The 21,796-nt window shown below is 38.6% G+C and overlaps 1 protein-coding gene across 1 annotated transcript in view; it reads right to left on the bottom strand.

Annotated features, from left to right (window-relative positions):
• The window catches only part of ryr2a (ryanodine receptor 2a (cardiac)), a 195,641-nt gene that overhangs the window by 129,596 nt on the left and 44,249 nt on the right, over nt 1–21,796 (bottom strand). The window contains 1 exon segment of the mRNA XM_015362834.2: nt 674–793. Within this exon segment, the coding sequence (XP_015218320.1) occupies nt 674–793 (120 nt within the window).

The raw sequence follows: 21,796 nt of genomic DNA on the forward strand, positions 1-21,796 counted from the left end.
AATAATTTGTGAACCAATGATTGGTTAGATGCAACAGGTTCGTAGTTCAAATTCATTTTGGCGGATTCATCAGGTGATCTCTGGTGCAAGTTTACGGCAGCCAGCCTCAAAATATGCGATAGGAAAATATGATATTGGGGCGCAAAACCGAAAGTCATGGCGCTTGAAAGAGCAGTGTGAGCAGGATCTGCTTAAAAAGATCCCAAGTTTGCCGAGCCGGACCCCGATCCCCAGTTTACAGCTAACACTGCAGCCAGTGCTACAACAACCGCGGTTGAAAAGTTAGCTCCAGCGAGCTCTAGCCTGGGCGCAGTCTACATCCACGCCGATCATGAGGACGAGCAGCTCCCGCAACGGGATCAAAGGATCATGAGTCCGAGGCAGAGCCATCCGAAACGCCCGCACCATCTCCACAAGACCCACGAGCCATGTCTGAGCCGCCGCCACGGCTGTTGCACCTGCTGCCCTGGAGCCAACAGAGACCGCAACAGCAGCTCCTCTTCCTATAGCTCGGACCCAGCAAAATAGGTGAACAGATGCGGCCATACTGGGCTAAACTGGGCTCGAAATTGTGTCGAAACCAAGACGCAGATGTTGCAGCATCGGAAAGACAACATCAACACCGAAGGAGGTATTGCTCTGAAACCCTGTACTTTACTGTACTGTACTTTACCTTGGAGTTTGAAGTCGATTCTAGGAAGCAAAGTCGGTTCCCAAATCCTTCTGCAGCCAAGCAGAGCTTCTGTTGTTCTTTGTGGACAATAGCGGAACACTGCAGAACCACCTCATCATCCTGGAGGAGACACACAAGGCAGTGAATTAATACCGTGGCTGATGGCGGGAGCTGAATAATTTCTACACAATACTTTCACACAAAGGCACACGTTGAAAATAAAATCCCATGAATGGCAATAAAGAATTGGCAAAGAAATGTCTGTTTTAGGGTGGCAGGGTGACACACTGGTTAGCATTGCTGCCTCGCTGTCCTGGGGTGCTGTCTGTGTGGTGTTTGTATGTTCTCCCCATGTTCGGGTGGGGAGCCCCAGTTTCCCTTCACAGTCCATAGACATGCGGGTGGATTCAAAGTTAAATGAAAAATACTAGATAAAAATTATTCTTACTAGTTGACAGTTTTAGTAGTAGAATAAAATGCAATAATACATTTTCATATATTCTTTTCTCTCTTTTAACTACACTCCAGTGGGGGTATACTGTACAGAGCAAAAACAATACTAATATTGTCATTAGTTTCAAAGAAAACTAAAACAGGAGGATGTGTCATATCTTAACATGAGAATTCAAAGGCAGCAAAAAGTCTCTGACTCTTCTCCGAGACATGTGCTGTATGTCAGCCAATCCAATAAAAAGTTGAACAGGCCAATTGCAGTGAACAGAAGTTAAGCATCGAACTTTAAATAACCCTGCAGGCAGTATATCACAAATCGCATAAACTTGTATGTGAGTTAGTTCCGATTTACAGTGAAGCAAGAACTACCAGGCAGTTCCCAGGTCCAGATTTAAATGAATATCGCATTACAACAACCCCCATGGGTGGCTGTTGACCGCTGGGATTAGGAGTGCCCAGGCACCTGAAGAGCTGAGAAAAGCCATTCCAAACCAAGCAATTGGTCCAGTTAAACCAGTAACCTGCGGGTTACCTCATTAAGTCAACTAAAATAATCAGCTGTAACTGCTCTTCTTACTAAAAGTACAATTATTTTTTAGAATGCTACCGTCATCTATAACTGCTGCTTCTCAGTGCTGCTGGGTTCCATTGCAGTCACAAAATGAGACTGGTTTGCTGGGATCTACTCTTTGTGCTTCCACCTGGTACATTAAGTTGCACAAAAAAGTTCTTCTGGAAAGATGTACTTTTATAATAATGCATTGGTTTAATAACTGATGACTGAAAATCCATTTCAGTGAGAAAACACTAACACCCATAGGTGCTTATGAATAAAGACAGTTTTAAAAAATTAACACAGTCATGAGAAAGTATGATGAAGTCACCTTAAACTAAACAACATTGAAACTGCCAGGAAAAAAAACATTTATTGATATGTATTATGTAGCACTTAAATGTAATTCATCTAAAATATTTAGCTTGCTTTCGAAGACAAAAAGTCCCAAATAATTCAAGAACAAAAATCAGTTTAAAACAGCTTAAAAGTGATGGTAGTCAAAATCAAAGTGTTTTGTTTTCAAATTGTAACAGGTTGTAACACATTTTTTCAGCAGAACTGTACTATTTATAAGTAAAATACATGATTATCTAACAGCAGATTTCATGTAGAAAAGAACTGGATAGGATACAGCTAACAGCAGAACACAAGGTGAAAAAAGTTAATTAATTTATTCTGACTCATGCCTCCATATTAATCATACACCTTTAGTAACAGAATAGAAAATGTCTTTGCCCTCCACTCATAAGACAAAGACACTGACTCCCAGAATCGCCACTTCATAAAAGTCCCATTACCAGCCCTTTAGAACTGGCTGTATTTGTTGTAAAGGGCTTGTAAAGAAGACTGAAATAAACTCTGAATGCAAGCTTGTGTTAAAACAGTAGCACTATTTGTATGATCAAGGCTGCCACAGCAGCTGCTACATACATACTGTATGTCTGTAGACCTGCAAAGCTATTGATAAAGGAAGTATCCAGCATGTGGAGAACAGAGCTGTTCGTTTGAGGCAAATATTGCAGATCCCTGAGTATGAAGCATAAAATTTCTGCCTAATTAAATTCTCTTCTGATTACAGCATGTCATTCAAAGCTCATAAGAAGTACAGACATAAAGTCTATGTGGTCTTGGGGCTTGTTATGCTCATCAGAGAAATATGTCATATTTAGTGGGTGGCCCCCCATTATTTGTATTTAAATGTATCCCTCTTAATGTGCTCTGTACATGTATTTATCTCACCACAGGGTATCTGCATTAATCTGGTCCTACATGGTATTACATTTATATTGATATGCAAGATGGTGAATTATTGTATTTTCTTTGCTTTGTGATGAAATCTATTATTTTATAAACGTGTATTGTATTGATGGTATTCAACTGATTTTCAGGCCATTTTATTTGATTGTTCACTTCTAAACAGAAATTCTAATTAAACATGACTTAAAGGTGCTACTGTTATAGTTTCTTGCAAAAAAAACGTTTTCATATTTATTCACTAAGCAGGACTAATGATAGCCAACATCATGTCAAGGGAGTTTCCTCAAAATAGAGAGAAAGCAAAGAGATAACTCATGATTAAAACTTCAGACTTTCCTAGTCTGCGTATTTCTTCTGTAGAGGTGATTCTTGAATTATACAGTACGTGAAGCACTTAACTTTTCAGAAGATGCTGTCAAACCATAAAATTAAAACATATAATGTACAACCTATTCCAGTCCTCTCTGCTCTTCTTTAGTTTTTCTTCAAAGTGCCCTTTTATTCATGTTTTCAGAACCCATGTTAAAGCCTCAAGGACTGCTTTCCAGCAAGGCTAAGGTTTCAGTATTTAATTAAATCTTCAGTCTCAAGTGTCCACGGAAACAGTGCTCCTGAGGAGGCTGGCTTGTTCCACTCTGATACAATCCATTCCTGACTTCTTCAGTCCTGCTCCCAGAGCTTGTGTCCCTTTTCAAGTACAAATCAGTTTCTAATAACTATTAAATAACCCCCAGAAAAACTCATCTTTGATGAATTAATAATGATGAACAACCATAGACAAACTATCATGCGAGTACTGCATTTCTGCAATTTGTCTGCAGAAAATTTGGTTTCAGAAATACCGGAAGTAAAGAATAAAGCTAACAGGAAATCCAGGAAAAAGATCTAATTTCAACCTGTCCACATTCAAGGACTCTTAACGGGCTCGCAATTATTGATGTAGATACTGGTGAGAATTATACTTCATTAGAAATGCTTCTAAAAATCATTCACAGCTCCACATCTTAACAGTGAAGCAAACTACCAAACAATAGGGCTGAGCAAAATACATTCCAGCACCTCTTCAAAAGGCACCTAGAACCATCACGGCTCGGACCTCCGTCTTATTCGAATGCACAAGACGTCTGCCCTGTGCGATTATCCTCATCCCTAGCCAAGTCAGACAGATATCTTCTTTTTCTTTGGCACACTATAAGCAATTGATTGCATTCAGAATTTGATTATATACTGATGTGAAATGTGTATTATTATTTCTTGATACATGTATTCTGTATCCTTGACTTTTATATAAATTGTATTATTATTGTATTCATTACTAGCACATCTCTGTATTGTATTTTTTCTATGTACAGTAACTCCGCACAAACCTATCTGCTAAGCATATATAAATAACAGAACTGTTGAAGAGGTAAGGGACATTTAATTTGGCTACATACTGTACAGTACTAATACTTCAATGAAAAACAGACTATCTTCATTAAAAGGTCACAACCTACTCATAATCTAGAAGCTGAAATCAGTGTTACAATGCTGTCAGATTTAGCTGCTGCCCACTGCTCTTGCCAATTTCCAATTTTAGTGCCATGCACATGCTGTATACAATAAATTGGAGTGATTGAGCAATTGAACTTCCAACAGCACTAAGAAAGATAATTGAGACATGATGAAATGGAGTACATCATGTTTAAACAATTACCATTGTAGGATACTGTCATTAAGTGTTACGTCAATGCAGTTGAATCCCATCTTTTAGAGATGCTAATGTCAGTCCAGTAACATTATTGCAACAACACAGAAAGATCATAGCTTTATCAGCATCTGCTGAAAGAGAAAAGAGAAGCAGTATGGATTGGATCAGGCTGAAAAGTATGTGGAATCATTCACTGTTTTCCAGTGTACATCAGAAACTGTGAAGCGCTAAAATCAACACACTGTACAGTATGCACCAATCTTAGTAGACAGTAGACTGGTAATTTAAAAAACAGAACTACAAAATTAAGAAAATTAGATTAGACACATTTTGCTGTTTAATACCTTTTAACCTTACCTATTTAATTTTTCAAATATATCGCCACATTTTCCTCGTTATTCGAGTCAAGAATAAAAAGATTAATAATGTATTTCCAGGTGCAGTGCCAAAAATCGTTACACAGGGGTAAAACCATTGGGGATTTGAAAAATGACACTAAATTCATGACTTTTTAAATCAAAATAGAGAAAGGAAGTGATTAATGATATACTGTAGGTGTCAGTTTAGTCCTTGGCTGTTACAGGTGGGGAGGTAATTTGCTGTATTTAGGGCTTTGTCAGCCCCTACAAAGTGTTTTCACTTCCTTCTACCGGATTGTTTGTAATGCACAACAATTCCGACATAAATATTGATAATCCATATTGCCATTCAGTTTGGAAGAAATCATAGCAGAAGCAGTCAGTTTATCCATTACAGATTGAGGTGTGACTGTATGTTCACAGCGGTGAGCATTGTTTTGTGCAGATGCCAGGAGACAGTGGAGTGGGCTAGTGTGCGCTCTGGACAGGGGGAGGAGTAGTGTCCTAAATGGAAAGCAGATATTCATTATGCTTTCACTTATATAATAACTGCCAGAGTATCATGAATACCAAGCTGGCTGTGCACTAATTATATCTCAATCATTCCAGAAAATGTCATTACTTGTTCATTAAATATACAGTAATAGGCTTTCATTGAAATCAAACATGGCATGGCAAAAGCTGATTGTATTTCTTCTCAAATATTCATTTAACGTTCAATTTAAACCATGATTCTTTGCCTAACCTACTAATATGAGTAAACAGGATTTGAGTAAACTGTTCATTAGAAAATGCTCAGTAACACGATTGGTCTTAATGACAAGACCCACATCAGCCTGCTCTGTACAGGCTGTGATGAAGGTTTTCTCCTGTTCTGCTATGAAGCAGTTAACGGCTAACATTCAAATTCAAATATTCAAAATAATGTAAGTAGGGCATAATTTACAGTACAGTACAATGTTTTACTTCATATATCATTCAAAATTTAAAGAATCTCAATTTCAGAGTGTAAGGAGACAATGTAAAAAGGGGGAAAATGCATATATTAAAAAAGAGGGACAATAAAAGATCTTGTCTTGACTTTATTTTTTATTTCTCTGTGTCCATGATTTTTAGTAATGGTCTCTGAGCGTCACTCATCATTTAAAAAGATTTTTTAAAAGTTACAAACAAAATTTCACTTGGTGCATCTTCCTCATATGGTTGCTAATAGGTTAATGATCCAGGGACACCATTGCCAAATTAAATCAATATTTCATCTGTCAATAACATGGCTGGTGAATCTGTTCCTGACCCACACAAGTCTCTGCATACAGATGTGTCCAGAATGGCCTTTGTACATGACAGATGCATCCTTACATCATTGATAATCTTAATGTTTCTTGGAATGGAATGATGGATTTTTTCAATAAATGGCTGCAAAACGAATGGGAACCGATCACCCTATTCTAAAACAATGCACCCACTAAGCGGGGGGGCTGTGTTTAACCAATGGATTCTTCACACGGAAATCAGAGTTCCTAACAACAACAGAATAGCAAGCCCCTAATGAGGTTCAAATACTTCACTCCAGTCAGGTCTGTATGGATGACCAGAACAAGGAGCTCTTGCATCTCTGTCCCTTGTCATCCCTCCTGTCTCTTCTCTTTTTTCGCTCTTCTGTCTACCCATTTTATGCTCTGATCATGGACTGCTGATTGACACTTAATTAATCAGAAACTTAACGAACTGGGGTAAACCAAGGTAACATTATTGCTTTTATCACTGAATCTTGAACCCCTACATCTCAGCAAAACATCTCCTTGCTTTGAAGCTCCCCAGTACTGGAAATAATGACAATAGCCAGACGTTACCCATTGTATCTAGATTCTTCAAGACTCCACGTTCAAGACGGCTGTTGTACCTTGAGTGAGATACTTCACACCCGTTGCTCCAGGTCATCCAGCTGAATGAATGCAGACCAGCATTGCTCAGAGGATGAGCTCTGGGCCAATGAGCCAGTGTGGCTCAGATATAAAAACTGTGTACTGTACCTCCTATGCGACAAGCTTATCATTAAAAATGGATTCCAATTGAAGAACCTTTATACGAGTCTCAGTAATTTTCTCCTGAGATAACTTATGAATCTTACATTTCCAAAATGGTGATATCAAATGTATGGAATCTCTCTTATTACATAAAACATTTAACCTATTTGTCAACTAAAATGTAGGGATATGACTACAGTGGAAAAGGTCTTGTTTGCTTTATCATATTTTCAGCACACCCTCAAGCAGTAATCTAGAGCCAGTCTTCGGACAGAAGCCTATTTGTTTTACAGCCAACACATAATTTAGCTCTCATCCCCTATATAATAAGCAGACAGCTTATGAAAAGCCAATAGCTAGTCTTCTGCTCACTTGAAGCATCAAAAGCCAATCAATTGAGCGGTACATCAAAAATGTGACTGAAATGCACGCAATTTGGGTTTATCTCATTCTGATGAATATAGTACAGAAGAAATGAAACTGTCACTGAACAATATCAAGGGAATTTTCAACATGATGCATAGCATTTTGGATAATAAAAGACTAAGAGTAGAGTGTACTTTGAGGCATAAACAAATCATGTCAGTTTTTTATTTTCTTTGTTTGTTCAGAACTTCAATAGCAGGATTATCCAAAATATATTTTCTCATCTAAATGTCACTGCTAAGATACAGCATTTCATCCAGAATTCTACCTGGAAGAAGAAAATTATTCAAGTCAGCAGTGATATAAAAAAATCACCTTTTTTTAAAAATGAAAACAGTATTCTAAACTGTGACTTAAAAAAAAAAGTCAGAAAGGCACAACAGATATCCATAATCTGCAATTAATTCTCATGCCATGCATGAAAGCCTGGCATGCTCAATAGAAAGCTTGTCTCATAAATTCAGCCATTGATATACAATAGTGGCAGAGACTCTGGGCTTTTACTGTTGTGTGCCTCACTCAAAGTGTCCTGGATTTGAGAGTGCTTTCATCACAATCTCCTTTAAGAGGGTCACTGCAGAGATAACTCAAACATGAAGGCTCAGCAACACACACTGCTTCAGCTTTTTACTAGAGAAGAATTAAGGAATTTAATTACAAGGTGGCAATTAATAGAACAGACAATACTGGCTGACTGACCCCCCTTCAGTTCATGCAGCTACATTTGTTGCTTTGTGGGTTGAAGCTGTTACTGTCCTGGAAATTAAAAGGGAATTTCAGTAACGGGCAACACGAAGAACTGCAGTGATCTTTCCTGCGTGCTGTACAGTAGAGGAATCTCTTTCCTACATGACTGTTCACTACACTTAAGCTGTAATCTAACAGCAAAACATATTCATCCTATTAAGGCACCCTACTGCTAATGGTGTCTGATTGCATGTCATGCTGGCACATCTTAAAGATAGTTTACTGAATGCTTAGGACTACTGGAGGCAACAATAATTTTGAAGAAAAATGGTATTTCATGTAATTGGCTGGGGGAAAAGAACATCCATCCATTTCATGACTGCTTACTCCTGGTGTGAGTCACAGTTGTGACAGACTCAGCCCAGACTAGACTTCCCTTCCTTTTCTCCATCTCCTCCTGGAAGAACCCCAGGCCTCCCGGATTACCAGGCTCCTCACTCGGTCATGGAGAGTAAGCCCAGCAGCCCACAGAGAAACCTCGTTTCCACAGTTTGTGCCCACGATCTCATTCTTTCGGTCACTGTACAAAGCTGGTGACCATAGGTGAGGATGGGGACGTAGATTAACTCTACACCCGGAGAGGGCAAGCCACTCTTCTCCAGAAAAGAACTGCAACCTCAGATTTGGAGGTGCATTACACTCAGCTGTGAAGTTCTCCAGTGCATGTCAGAAATCACAGTTGCATGAGGCAAAGAGGACAGCATTATCCACAAACAGCAGAGATCTGATCATCAGATCCCCAAATTGGATACACTCCAAACCTTGTAGCGCAGAAAATTAAAGCTCTTATGCTGCCCAGGTGAATGTGCAATTTGTTTGAAACACATCAACATGTGCAGTGTCAATGCACCTTTGAATCAAGTTTCATTTATTTGCGCGTTGGTTCAGCTACGAAACCATGACCTTGGTCAACAGAACAACTACAGTGACAAAGTATCATATTTACATTAAAAAATTTGGGAACCATTTAGGTCGGTACATATTCCCAATTATCCAGGCAACTAGATCTTCATAAAAGTCTTAAATTGAAGATAATCTGACTAAAGTATAACAGAAAGACAAAAGTATATTTGGATTATTTCATACCAATGATCCAATGGTAAATATCCTTGTGTGATTTAGTATATAAACCCTTAGATTCGTAAATAAAAGAATCAGAATCCCCACCTGTGGTGTATGTACAGTGAAAAAGAAACCCTCTCTAAAATTGCATTTCAAAGCTCTTTATTTGGAAAAAAATCCTTTGCAAAGCCAAAGGAGAAGCAGAAATCAATTAATGATGCTCCTCCAATAATTGTTATGCAGCAAAGAGTAAAAATGACTGTAGCATAACATTCTTCCTTCTTGTATACCAACAACATTTAAGCCGGAACATGCTGTTGATGACACAAAGACACTCCAACGTCTTAAATAATTCAGTGTTGGGAAACCAGGCCCACACATTGCCTGTTAGAAAAGTTGTCAGCATTGTACTTATATAAAATGAAAATAGTGTAATTACTAGGCAGGACAGGACGCAGTCCTGAAACGTAAAAGGTCACCACGAGTGCCCATGGCCATCACATCTGTCCCGTTCATCTGATTAATCCAACCGCAGTAGCTGCAGCACGGCAGATTCCTGGAGAAATGACCGTAACTCGCTGTCCGCATGGTGACAGATGAGAGATGAAATTCTGTGGCAAAAGAATGTCTGAGTTGGTGGCGGAGAGAATGGTGCAGTGCTTTATTCACTAATGTGGAGACATCATTCTGAGCATTACTTTGACTGTTGCATGTTTCAGCAAAAAGGTGAGGAGGTGGAAAGTGGACTGATATGTGGAGGCATCTCCTTCAACACAGGAATGACTTTAGTGCAGATCGGGCAACTTCCTGCTCAGCGATCAACTGATCCATGATCCAGAAGCTTTTTCTGTCCTGCAAGCCAATCTGTAAATATTGGCTCCACAATGCAAGACACACAGTGACCTCATGTCTACAAACTACATCAGGGTCTTGCCTTGTCCAGCCTTTTCAGCTCCTATTCTGAATCCAGCTGTAGTTGGCCAGTTGCCTGCAGCTGCACAGGAAAAAACGGGGTAAAACAGCCCACAGCAGTCTGTCCAAAGGCAGATCAAGACTCAGTATCAACACTGCCTTGAGATATATCAAGTACGTCATACGAGCACATTTTTTTTTATTTTAACAGTATCGTGTCTCATACTCAAAAATTTGGATTCTTTGGTTTATGATTTAGTTTAAATTATCTATGGTTGTCTACTTTTAAAATATTCCATTGAATTTGTTGAATTTATTTTCTACTGCAGGATGTTGAATCCTACTCCTGTATTTAAGTGGATGTTTCTGAATTGTACAGTACGTTGCATTCTCTTCTACAAATGGAGGCTACTTCATTGATTAGCTTCTCAATGGGAATTTGCACTACGTTTGTTTTTTAAGGAAAAACCCAAAAGGTTAAGACAAAAATAAACAAGAGGCCACCTCAACCACACTCTGTTGTCCAAGTTCCTAGTAACTAATTCAGAAAGCTTATTCTCTAAGGTGTACAATGAAATTTCACCATTTAGTATTCTTCGACAGAAACCTGACTACTGTTACAGTCCAGTGCATTAAGCATGATGTCAATGCAGACAAGGTAAAGCACCTCAGTGTACTTATCTTTAAAAATATTTCATATAGAAAAAACCAATAGAATTCTGAAGGCAGAAGGTTACAGTTCTTTTTCTCTATTAATTACTGAAACCATTCTTTTTTTTTTCTTTTTCTTCCAGTCGAGTTTCCAGAAAAAAACAGATAAGGGCAGCCCTTGGCCAATATGTTAACCTACCACATAATAAATCAATTCATACCTGAGCAATGCATCTTTCCAGGTAGAACTTAAGTTATTTTATCATTCAGCTTCAATCCCTTGCCTGATAACTTGATTAAAATATGTATGTGAGAATATAATAACATCACTTCAAGTTACCTATTAATTTGTTTTTATGCAAGTACTGGAAATCGGTTCCACTTGTATTTTAGATTTTACGAACCACAAGTAATCTGTGTTTATAGCCACTGATCCTTCAGAAAGCACAGCTCAGTTGTTTTTTCAGTTAGAAATCCCCTTATCAAGACTTCTAAATTTGCTTAGACATATTAAATCTTTCAGCTAATACACTGTGAGTCATTTTCAGTGAAATCCAAGGACTGCATCATTTCACATGCATACCTTCAACTTTCCCCATGCTTTAAGTGAAGCGTGCTGACAAGATATGCCAGTCTATATTAGACATGAAGACATTTAGTCAAGTCTTCCAGACGAGCAAGCAAAAGTTTAATGAGGAAAACCAAGAACAGCAGATGCCTCACATGCAGACGAATGTGAATACCTCAAAACATATGAGCAAACTGGGCATGTGCACAGGATATTAATTTGGATAGGTTTTTTATTATATTTAACTTCAGTATTTGCCAGTTTTCTCCCACAACAGGATCAGTACATGTTAGTAGTATACTTTTATTAAGCACTTTTCAAAAATTTAAAGTGCTGTATAACAGAATAAGCATAATATACAAATTAAAAGAGAAAATATAGAACAGGCAATCGATCCGATGAGTCCAAGTGTAAAACTACATCGTAAAAGCTCTAGTAAAAAGCTGAGGCAGTTCAAGTAGGTAGCTGCATCAGGTAGGCTGCAAAGGAACAGGTAAAGGTTTATTCCCTGCTGAAAAGAGAAGAAAAACACAGCTTTCGGCTGTGGTGCCTTCTACAGGTATGTCTTCACACCCGAAGAAGTCTCCACAGCCAAACCCGTGTTTCTTTTCTTCTATTTTCAGCATGGAATAAACCTTTACCTGTTCCTTCTCTAGTAAAAAGCTACGTCTTTTAACAAGGGTAGTGACAGTCTCTAATTGATTTGGACATTGAGTTCCCTAAATGGAGCTGCACCAGAAAAGGGTCTATCAACTGTTGTTGTGGAGCCTGGTTTTAGGTAGATTAAGAAAGCTTGAATCAGTACATGACAGATTAAGTGTTGGACATTATTCATGCAATAAGTCCTTAAGGTAGCCTGGAAATAGACAATTCAGTGGTTTTATCAGGAGAAGTCTTATGCAATTTGCACAGGAAAGACGCCATAAACTGATGTTGAGTAGTTTTGGTGAGAATTATGGACATACTGCAGCCCATCACATCAGCAGCTATCCTAGTACCTAATAAGTAAGGAAATACAATAGCCTCATCTTGATTACAGTAATTAAATGTACAGGTGAGTACCAATATTTCAGCATCAGGTACACATAGCAAGGGCCTTAATTGAGAGATGTTAGGCAGATGGAGAAAAGAGTCTTGACAATCGACAGATTTAAGCGACTCGAACATAAGAGTCATGCGTCACAACTGCCTCTATTTCCTAGAAACCAAAGAAAAGAACGAGCACACTGTTGGTGTAAACCATATTAAGTCTCAGAAGCTTTTGCTGGTCACTTAAGAAATTTAATCTTGCACCGAATTACAAATACTGCAGTGCAATTGTACTGTTTTCTCACAATTTTAACTAATACGAATTTTATGTGAAAGGATTTTGAGTTCATCTTAAGAACTGCTCATTTATTTTAATATTATCTTTATTATATTTCACAGCACATCACAAAACAAAAGAGGAAATGATTAGTGAGGTATTTGCTTGATATATGTGATTGTTTTTTGTAGATTCAAATTAGATGGAGGTGAATGATTCTAATGGCCATCATGCTCACACAACGGCTGTCACACGTGTATGATTTGACAAGTTCTTGATGGCTATTGCGGAGAAACTTCAGCAAGAAAAGGGAAGAAATACTTAAGACCAGAGTCAATCAACTAATAAGAACTACTTTTTTCCAAAGCCAGTTTTGTTTTCTCCAAGATGCAATTACAATTATTTATGCTGAATGGCACGGAATTTCTGTCCTAAAAGATCAAAAACTCTTGCGCTCTGACCTGCCTCATACTCTCATCGATAACTGAAAACACATAAAAATGACTTTGATAGCCTTAAAACAACTTCAGACCCATCACATCTATCCATCATTCTGTCCAGTAATGAATTGCATAGCTGCTTTGTCTCTGCCAGCACAGAAGCCTATCACTGCACAAGGATAAGAATCTCTCCTACAAGACAGCCCGGCAATAAATCACGTCATTTTATCGTTCTTCTTTTCCAACAGGCTAAGGCTGGGTTCTCATATCTACTTACAAATGTAATACATGTCTCTGAAATTGGAGGAGCACCGCATTCAGATTTTGATCTAGACATAAACTGGTCACCACCCAGTACAATATCAGTGACATAAATGTTGAAAAGGGGGGCCAAGCCTGGCTAATCAAATCAACAAACTCCTCTTTCTGAGATATACGGCCATACGTAGTGTACAGATATATAGAGGGCCATATTCACCTGCTCTCCGCTGTCATTCTGATGACCCTTCAAGTGCTCTGACTTACTGATGAGGATGAAATACACAATCACACTCCAGACCGCCTCTATAAGCATTGCTGTACTCTTCCTTTCCATTAGCTATTTCAGACTATGTATGCAAATGCTGCCTAAATCAAAGAGTGGGGCTCAAAATAATTCAGATCAAAGAACCTAATAAGTCTGTTATCTGCAATGTTATCTGATTTTTTAAATATTATTTCCACTTCCCCACAGTGCTTTGAGCTGTGGTTGAAAAGTTGTCCAGAAAACTGACAGTTCAACAATATGCTGGACATGCCAGCCTTCTTTGCTGACACAGACAGTATTGAGTACATGATCTAGACCTCGCTGAGAGTGAAATATTTCTTTTAGTTAAAGCAAAGCACGATGTAAGAAAAAGTCTGGTAACAGAAACTGTCAAATAAAACCCAGAAACAGTCAAGACTTGGAAGTCCAAGGTAGCAAGACACAACCATCAGAGAAAGTGAAGAGCAACCAGTACAGCTGTAACAACTTCCATAAGTGACAGTGTTGCCAAAACACCGAAAACAGGTTGTTGAGAACACTCTTCTCAGGAACTCCACAGCCAGATCTGAATCCAGAAATCTGCTGCCTCCTTGGAACCAAGGTGGCTAACATAACGGAGGACAGGAACCTGATGAATGCTGGTGCTGTTCTTGTTAGAAGAAACAGCATGGTCATAAACAGCGCTCCATCCAGGCCAAACAAACTCAAAGACCTTGGAAAACGAACGGAAATGTAGGACCCAACGGGTGGTCTCCTCACTGCCTGCACGGTGCAAGGGAGATCGCCTGAAAATACGAATCCACAGAGCACCAGAGCAGTCAGAACTGAGATCTGTCACTATGTTTTTCAGCTAAAGGTGGGTTAGTTGTTATAATACTTTTGTCACAAGAAATTAATTTCCCTATTTCAAACGACAGGACACTGTTCATGTTCAATGGCCTCAACTTCCTTGTCCATAGGATACGAAGCTTATGTTTTAATATACAGATTCTATTCACATTGCTCAAGGAAGAGAACTGAAAGGGTTTTACAGTATTTTTCCAGATTTGGCTAAAGGTAGAGATATCTAGGATTTTGCTCTATAAGTATACTTACAATAGGTATATTATGATTCATGTCTTAATACATAGCATAATACACTACTTCTGGCTCCATAGACTCCATAGATTAAATTATCCCTGTGACCCCTGAAATTTGCTGCTTTCACACTGTTTCTTAAAACTGCCGATGTCAAGTGTGAATATTCAATATCCTGTCATGTATCTATGGGTTTATCACCCCTTTTTTCTAAAGCGGTAACTCTAAATTTGGAAATAAAATACCTCCAAATTCAAATCCATCAGATCTCTGTAAGCCTCAACGCTAGTACTGTATATAGTTGTATGTATTTCCTTTCACATTGTTTGAACATGTTACTATTAATACTAAATTTGGGTTTTATGACATCAGGGTGCACAAAAACATACGAGACACTTTCTGTGAAAATAGAAAAATAGTCTTGACTGAATATTTGCAGAACAGAACCGAAGGGTTTGAAGTCTCATTCCGCATTGGCTGTAAAAAAAAAACAAATCACCATGAAACTAAAACTTCAGGAAAACAAGGTAATTCTGTGTCTGTGCCGTTTTTCTAAAAGTGAATTATAATCCCATCCTTATTTGTGGGTTTCACACACAGGAGTATTTGCCTCCTACATTTGACATGACCTACTGTACGTGGAGCAGCAGCTTGACCACATGAGCTCCGGAAAGGTACTTCCTTTAACTTTCTTCCTTTATCTCAAATTATTTGTTCATCCTGATTCTCCATCATGAATACAGTGTTCGGTTCATCAATAAAGGAAACGGTGAGAACGGGCCACTGTATCCTTTTGAAAAGAAAACTTTGGAGAGTTAAAGATTCGTAAAACACACAAAAAGACTCCGGTTTCCTCCCACAGCCTAAAGACATGCGAGAAGGTTAAAGGCTCCTGGAAGAACTGGCCGTGAAGCGAGTGTGTGCGAGAGCCCTGAGATGGTCTGTTGTCCCGACCAGGGTGTATCGTAGCTTGTGCCCAGTGCTTCCCAGAATAGGCTCCATGACCCTGAATTGGTGGTTACTGAAAGTGATGGGGTGTGATTTTTATTACGAATTAAAAATGACAAAATGCAGCATTTCCCCCCTCCACACTGTCAGTGGTACTCCCCTCTGTGTGGACCCTCCTGCATAAAATCAGACTGCTAAGGTAGAAGTACAAAATCTATTGGCACTTCATTTCCTCTACCATTTTCCTCACTGCACCATGGATCAGCATGGTGCGAGGTCCATAACCTGTAGGTATCATGAAGATGGGCCAAGATTCCATGATGTAATGTGAAGATTCCCAAGGAAGAGACTGCAACTTTCTAAAAACCTTCCTCAAGGCCAAACCTTGGAATTACTCTGTTAAAAGAAAAGAGTTACCTTTAAAAAAAAAAAAAACCTGTTGGGTCATTCAAAACCCTGGGTGTATTAAATTCTGAGCCATCTCGAGTGGGAGGACATTATTATATACTGTAATTCTCTCTCTGCATCTGACTGCCAGGCTAGCAAATTCTGGCCTCAGGAAAAAAACAGGTATAAATTCTTTAAAGAAAGGAGATGCTGATCATCAACTGGTAATCTGAGCGTGTCTGAACAAAATTTAATTTGTGTTTTCATCTGCATTTTATGCCAAAGAACATTGCATAACATTCCCCACAGGCACATCAGCTGTTGCTAAATTTGTATATTCTACATTTCAGGAGAGGTTCCAAGATTCAAAACATATTTGAAATCAGAGACAACCACCATGCTTTTTCATACAATTTGAACAATACCATAGTCAATAATGTAACTTCACTTAGCCATATGTTTTAGTGAAGATACGTAATGTAAAGTAAAAGGTTTAATAAATGCTCCCAGGCAGACTGATAAAAGACCATGATTTAAGAAATCTCCTCCTCACTGAACTGTGCATTACAGAGATCTAAACATGTTTCATCATTATAACGGATGCAAATTTTGTACCATTCTGCCTTCCAGTCACGCTGTTAGCTGACTAAATATAGCTCGGCCAAAGGCTTCCCTGCCAATCAGGTGTGATTAAAAAAAGAAAAGGAGCAGCATATCTATAAATGTGAATGTGATCGTGTCAATCTGGACAGAACACTTACTGTGTCTACGTCACTGAGGAGCAACGCTTGCTGAGAACAAGAGAATGAAATCTAATAGCCATCATGCAGCTCAAAGGCTTCCTGGACTTCCTGCCAAGATATTGCCTCACACATTTCTGACAGCAGAATAAGAGATAGGAAACACAATACTTAAAGGAACCAAATTAAACATTCTGGTGAGGAGATGATATAGTGGCCTCTGAAATCCATTACAGTGGATAGTATCTATTGCTATCATCTGGTCTGGCATCTTATTGCAGCAGTCAGTAAGACTGCACACACAGGAGCAGACTCCACTAACAACTCAACAGACATCACAGGACACATTCCTCCAGATGCAGCCTGACGGGGATATGGCTCCCAGTTGAAAGGCGCACACAATGTGAATCTCGGCAGATTTGCTGTAAAAGTCACAAAAATTACTGAAGCAATAAGAAAAAGAAAATTCTAAAATGTATTGCCAGTGAAGAGGGCACAACACATCTCTAAAGCAGTATTATAGACATGTGGTTATTTGACTGAAGCCAGAGATAAATTCCAGTAGGTTACCCTGACCTGCCAGAGGGTATGGAGACAGCCCATCAGGACTGAGGGCATCAAGAAAATGGCAGTTTAAACAGGCATATGAGGAAGCCATATGCTGTATGAATTTCATCAGAAAATGTTAAGGTTAATACTGTAGATGCCACCTTATCAGGCTCATTAAAATAATATGGAAAGCTAGCAAGTACAGACAATTAGAACCTCTTATAGTTTTTGAAAAAACAGTTTTTCAAAAGATTTGCTCAAGTTGACTCGAAATTTGTGTGTAGGGTTTTCTTTTCTTCTTTTGCTTATTAAAATATTCCTAAACAAATAATGTCTCAAATAAAAAATGTTGATTTGTTAATAAAAAAGAAGATTGCTTTTTTTGCAATGTCATTAAAGATACACAAAGATAACAAATAAAATCTAATATCAACAAATTAAATACAGTACAGTCCCAAACAGTATTCTGTTTTTCCCTACTGTACTGTAGCTACAGTATGAGCCCCTTCATGGGTACTGGCACAATCCAGACAGATGGAGTAGCTGTCAATATGCCCATTAGTCTCTAGCCAATATTGACAGAAAAGACAGTATCTGCAGTGACAGTGAGATAGTAATGAGGTCACCTAGGACAGGGCAAAACAGACACAGGAACTTAACTCAGTGCAGGGTTGATAGCTGTGTGTCTCAGTGCAGAATAAGTTTTCCAAATCTAGTATTATGTGGAGGAAGTGCATCAGTCATTATTTAAGTGATTGTGACTTAACATACACATGGGAATGAAAAATAAATCTTTTTAATTCTTAAAAAAGAATTCGTAGCTTTCTGGATTAAAAGAAAGAATAAAATGTTTGCTAAGGACATTTTGCCTTCTTAGTATGTTTGGCATTCAGAAGGATATCTGTTCAAGATATTTTATCCAACTTATTTTTTGAAAGAAACCTGGATATCAAATTTAACAACATGGTTGAGTAGCATGTTCCAGACTCCCACAACCCTTTGTGTAAAGAGATGCCACAGATTTATCATTTATATTGTGTCTTGTGTTTCACTGCTAATTCTTAAGAAATCAACTGGATTGAATCTGACAATGTCTTAAAGGAATTTGCATACTTGAAACAGGGCCCCTGGTAGTTTTTTCTGTGCAGACGTGGGATGTACTGAATCAATAGAGATCATAATTAGAGAAATAAATGTGAAAACGAATCCAACACAGATGTTGGCAGCCAATGTGACTGTTCTACACAGTGGACCTGGCTGAGTCACCTAATACCTTGCAAAATCCTCAATCAGACATTATAAATCATTCATTAAGGTGTCATTGAGACAAATTACTTATTGACTTTTGCATGTGAAGTCACTGGGGACGTTTCCAACACCTACAATTTGTTTTCAACTTCAGATCTTCCAGCTAAACAGAAACAAAGTTTAAGAAAATACTGTAAACTGTATATAATGGAGTAAAGACCAAGTGGTGCCAATAATAAGGAGAGATCCATTGGTGGTTTCAATACGAGGTTTATTTTACAGTTTTAGAGTATACAAGGATTAAGATCACTTTATTGGCCATATACAATTTCTTGCATTAGGAATTCGTCTTTTCGCATACCCCAGCTTGCTCTCCATGAGACACAGACACGGAGAGAAGCTGGGGGTCAGAGCGCAGGGTCAGCCATTGTACAGTGCCCCTGGAGCAGGTGGGGTTAAGGGCCTTGCTCAGGGGCCCAACGGAGTAGGGTTCCTCTGCCGGCCATGGGAATTGAACTGGCAACCTTCCAGCCACAGGCACAGATCCTGAGCAACAGAGCCACCACAAACATTTAAGAAAACAAACCTCGAAAGACTGAAACATACTTTAGATCCGGAAGTTAGTTTAGAGCCTGAATTACAGATTCTTGTGCTTACACTGCATGTGTCTCAATCAAACAGTCACAATGGTAATTAAAGGGAAACCTGAGCAATTCCAGTTTGGTACAAGGCTCTCCATAATTTCAGAAATATAATTCCAAGGTTCATCATCTATTTGGAGTATTTGCCAAATTGTAAAGATAAAATGGTGAATAAAATTAACATAATTTGTTAGAATGAACAGTCCACCAGGGAAGAGAAACTGTGATTGCTGACTTTCCCATAACACCTGAGACCAGTGTAGAACAATAACTCCAATGGACGGGACACCAGTCCACTGCAGGGCACACACACACACACACACACACACACACACACACACACACACACACACACACACACACACACACCGGGGAAGAGCCATTTGCGGAATAATGACTGAACACCTTTAAGTCAGCGTCGCCCTGAAAGAGCTACTATAGCTATGACCACTGGAGGCATAATTTCTCATATGTATGTTGTTCTTATACACATCCGCCTTTAGAACAATAAATTAAAATTGGATTGATCAAAGAACACCATTATGGAATTAGAGCTAGTGTTTATGTACGGAAAATATGACTGATCCGTTTTTATCCAAATGTCTCTTTGGCATCTGTGGAATGAGACTAAGCAAAAACTGGAAACTTAATTTACATGGTAAAGTGGTCTTGTGGTCTTGGCGTTCTAAAAATAAACTGATTACAGTCGTTTCTCTTTAATTAGTACAGGTTAACCTCATAAATGCTGGTGACATTTTTGACACAGTGAAGTTAAACCCGTATGAGCAATATAAGGAAAAAGGGGCTTGTCAACTCTGTAAACAGCAGATACGCTTTCAAATGCTCACGATACCTCTGTGTCGTTATCTAAAACAGTGGAATGAAAAGGCATTTAGAGGCAGAATGCAATGAGGCATAGTTCAACTGTAAACAGCGAGCAACATGGACTGGATCACAGCATGTTTGCATGCAGTAGGTTACCTTTCATCCACTAAGCATTAGAAGAGATGCCAGAGAATTTAACAATGCTGAGCTGCAATGAAGGCTTTGTAATCCTATTTACGTTAAGATTGTGTAACCTTGGTACATGCACACAGTATAATTGAAAAGTAGACTAATCTACTAGAGATGAGGAACCTGTCCTCATTGTGATCGAGTACACAGACAGTGTAGCCTGAAGCGTAGAGCTGCGGACAAGAAGACAACAACACCAGAGTTCATTTCCCTGCACAGACACAGAGCAGGTGGATGATATTATTCCAACCTTGTTTGCCCTTTGGGTAAATGTGTCTATGCATCGCAAGAGCAATACAACATATTCAAAAACGAACCACAGCACTTGTACTGAACAAATCATACTCACGGATTGTGCATAACATAGAGATTTCCTTAAGTTTTCTTGCTCACAATTTGCATTACTTTTCCTGAAGAGGAAGACAAAACCTTTACAACCCAACAAATACAACAATCTTCTTTCAAAAAGAATTAGATCACTGTTAACTGGAGTTATGGAAGGGATTAACATTTTAAAACCCCAATTTCTTTTCTATAAAAACAACACCAAAAACTTTCAGCCCCATACAACTTGCTCAGTATTTCAACCTGAAAAGCATTCTCTTCTGTCCAGACGTGCTGTACCACCAGGACACTTCATGCGTCTGACCCATTGCATCAAGACAATAATGCAATGGAAAGCAAGTAGGAGCAGAGTTAACAAGTGGAACACAAACATGTTTGCATCGAAATAGGAAAGGTACATAAAACATTAAGATTCTCCACCAAGGTGAGAGATTTGAGGCCCAAAGAACACAGACCTGCTGTCTGTCATGAGTCAGTGTCAAAGAAAGACAATTGCTGATCACTGCAGGGGAAGATGACAAAATCCTCCTTAGGGCGTACCAATCCACACACTGTGATTCTGCTGTTTTTTAAACTGTTACTTTTTTATACTGTTGCATTTCATTAATAAAAGATTGGGATATGATGAGAAAACAAAATAATAGCCTGTTGTAAAGCACAAGAACTCATGAGGCTTTAGAAACTCCAAAGACAACTGCAGACAGAAATCTGAAGTGTATACAGTGGACAGCTGAACACAGCATGTATGGATTTTCTGATTATATCCTGCTTTAACAAATAAATGCCGGAAAACACCCCAAATTTAGTTTGGATTGGCATCACACTTTCTCTGATTAGTTATAATGGCAAATGGTTGCCTTTAAAAAAGGTTATTGGTTTCACATACAGTATCTATGACTAATGCTCCCAGGGTAAATTTAATCCACTCCAAACAACACAGTTTAAACTGAACTGATTTAAAGCATAACATTTTGATAAGAGTAACACCCCAAGTGTACCTGTGATCACATTTTTGGAAAATAAAAAAAAATAATAAAAATGCACAAGCACTGATGAGATTCAATAAACCCTCCACCACAGTTATAGATTCATGATCAGTCTCTACTTCAATTATAAAAATACTTTTTTGACTACATCTTTTGCTTCTCTCAGTAATTGTTTAAAATATGTAGTGTCGAGAAAGATGTTTTCTAA

This window comes from Lepisosteus oculatus, chromosome 17 (genome assembly GCF_040954835.1).
Source record: "Lepisosteus oculatus isolate fLepOcu1 chromosome 17, fLepOcu1.hap2, whole genome shotgun sequence".
Classification (NCBI taxonomy): Eukaryota; Metazoa; Chordata; class Actinopteri; order Semionotiformes; family Lepisosteidae; genus Lepisosteus; species Lepisosteus oculatus.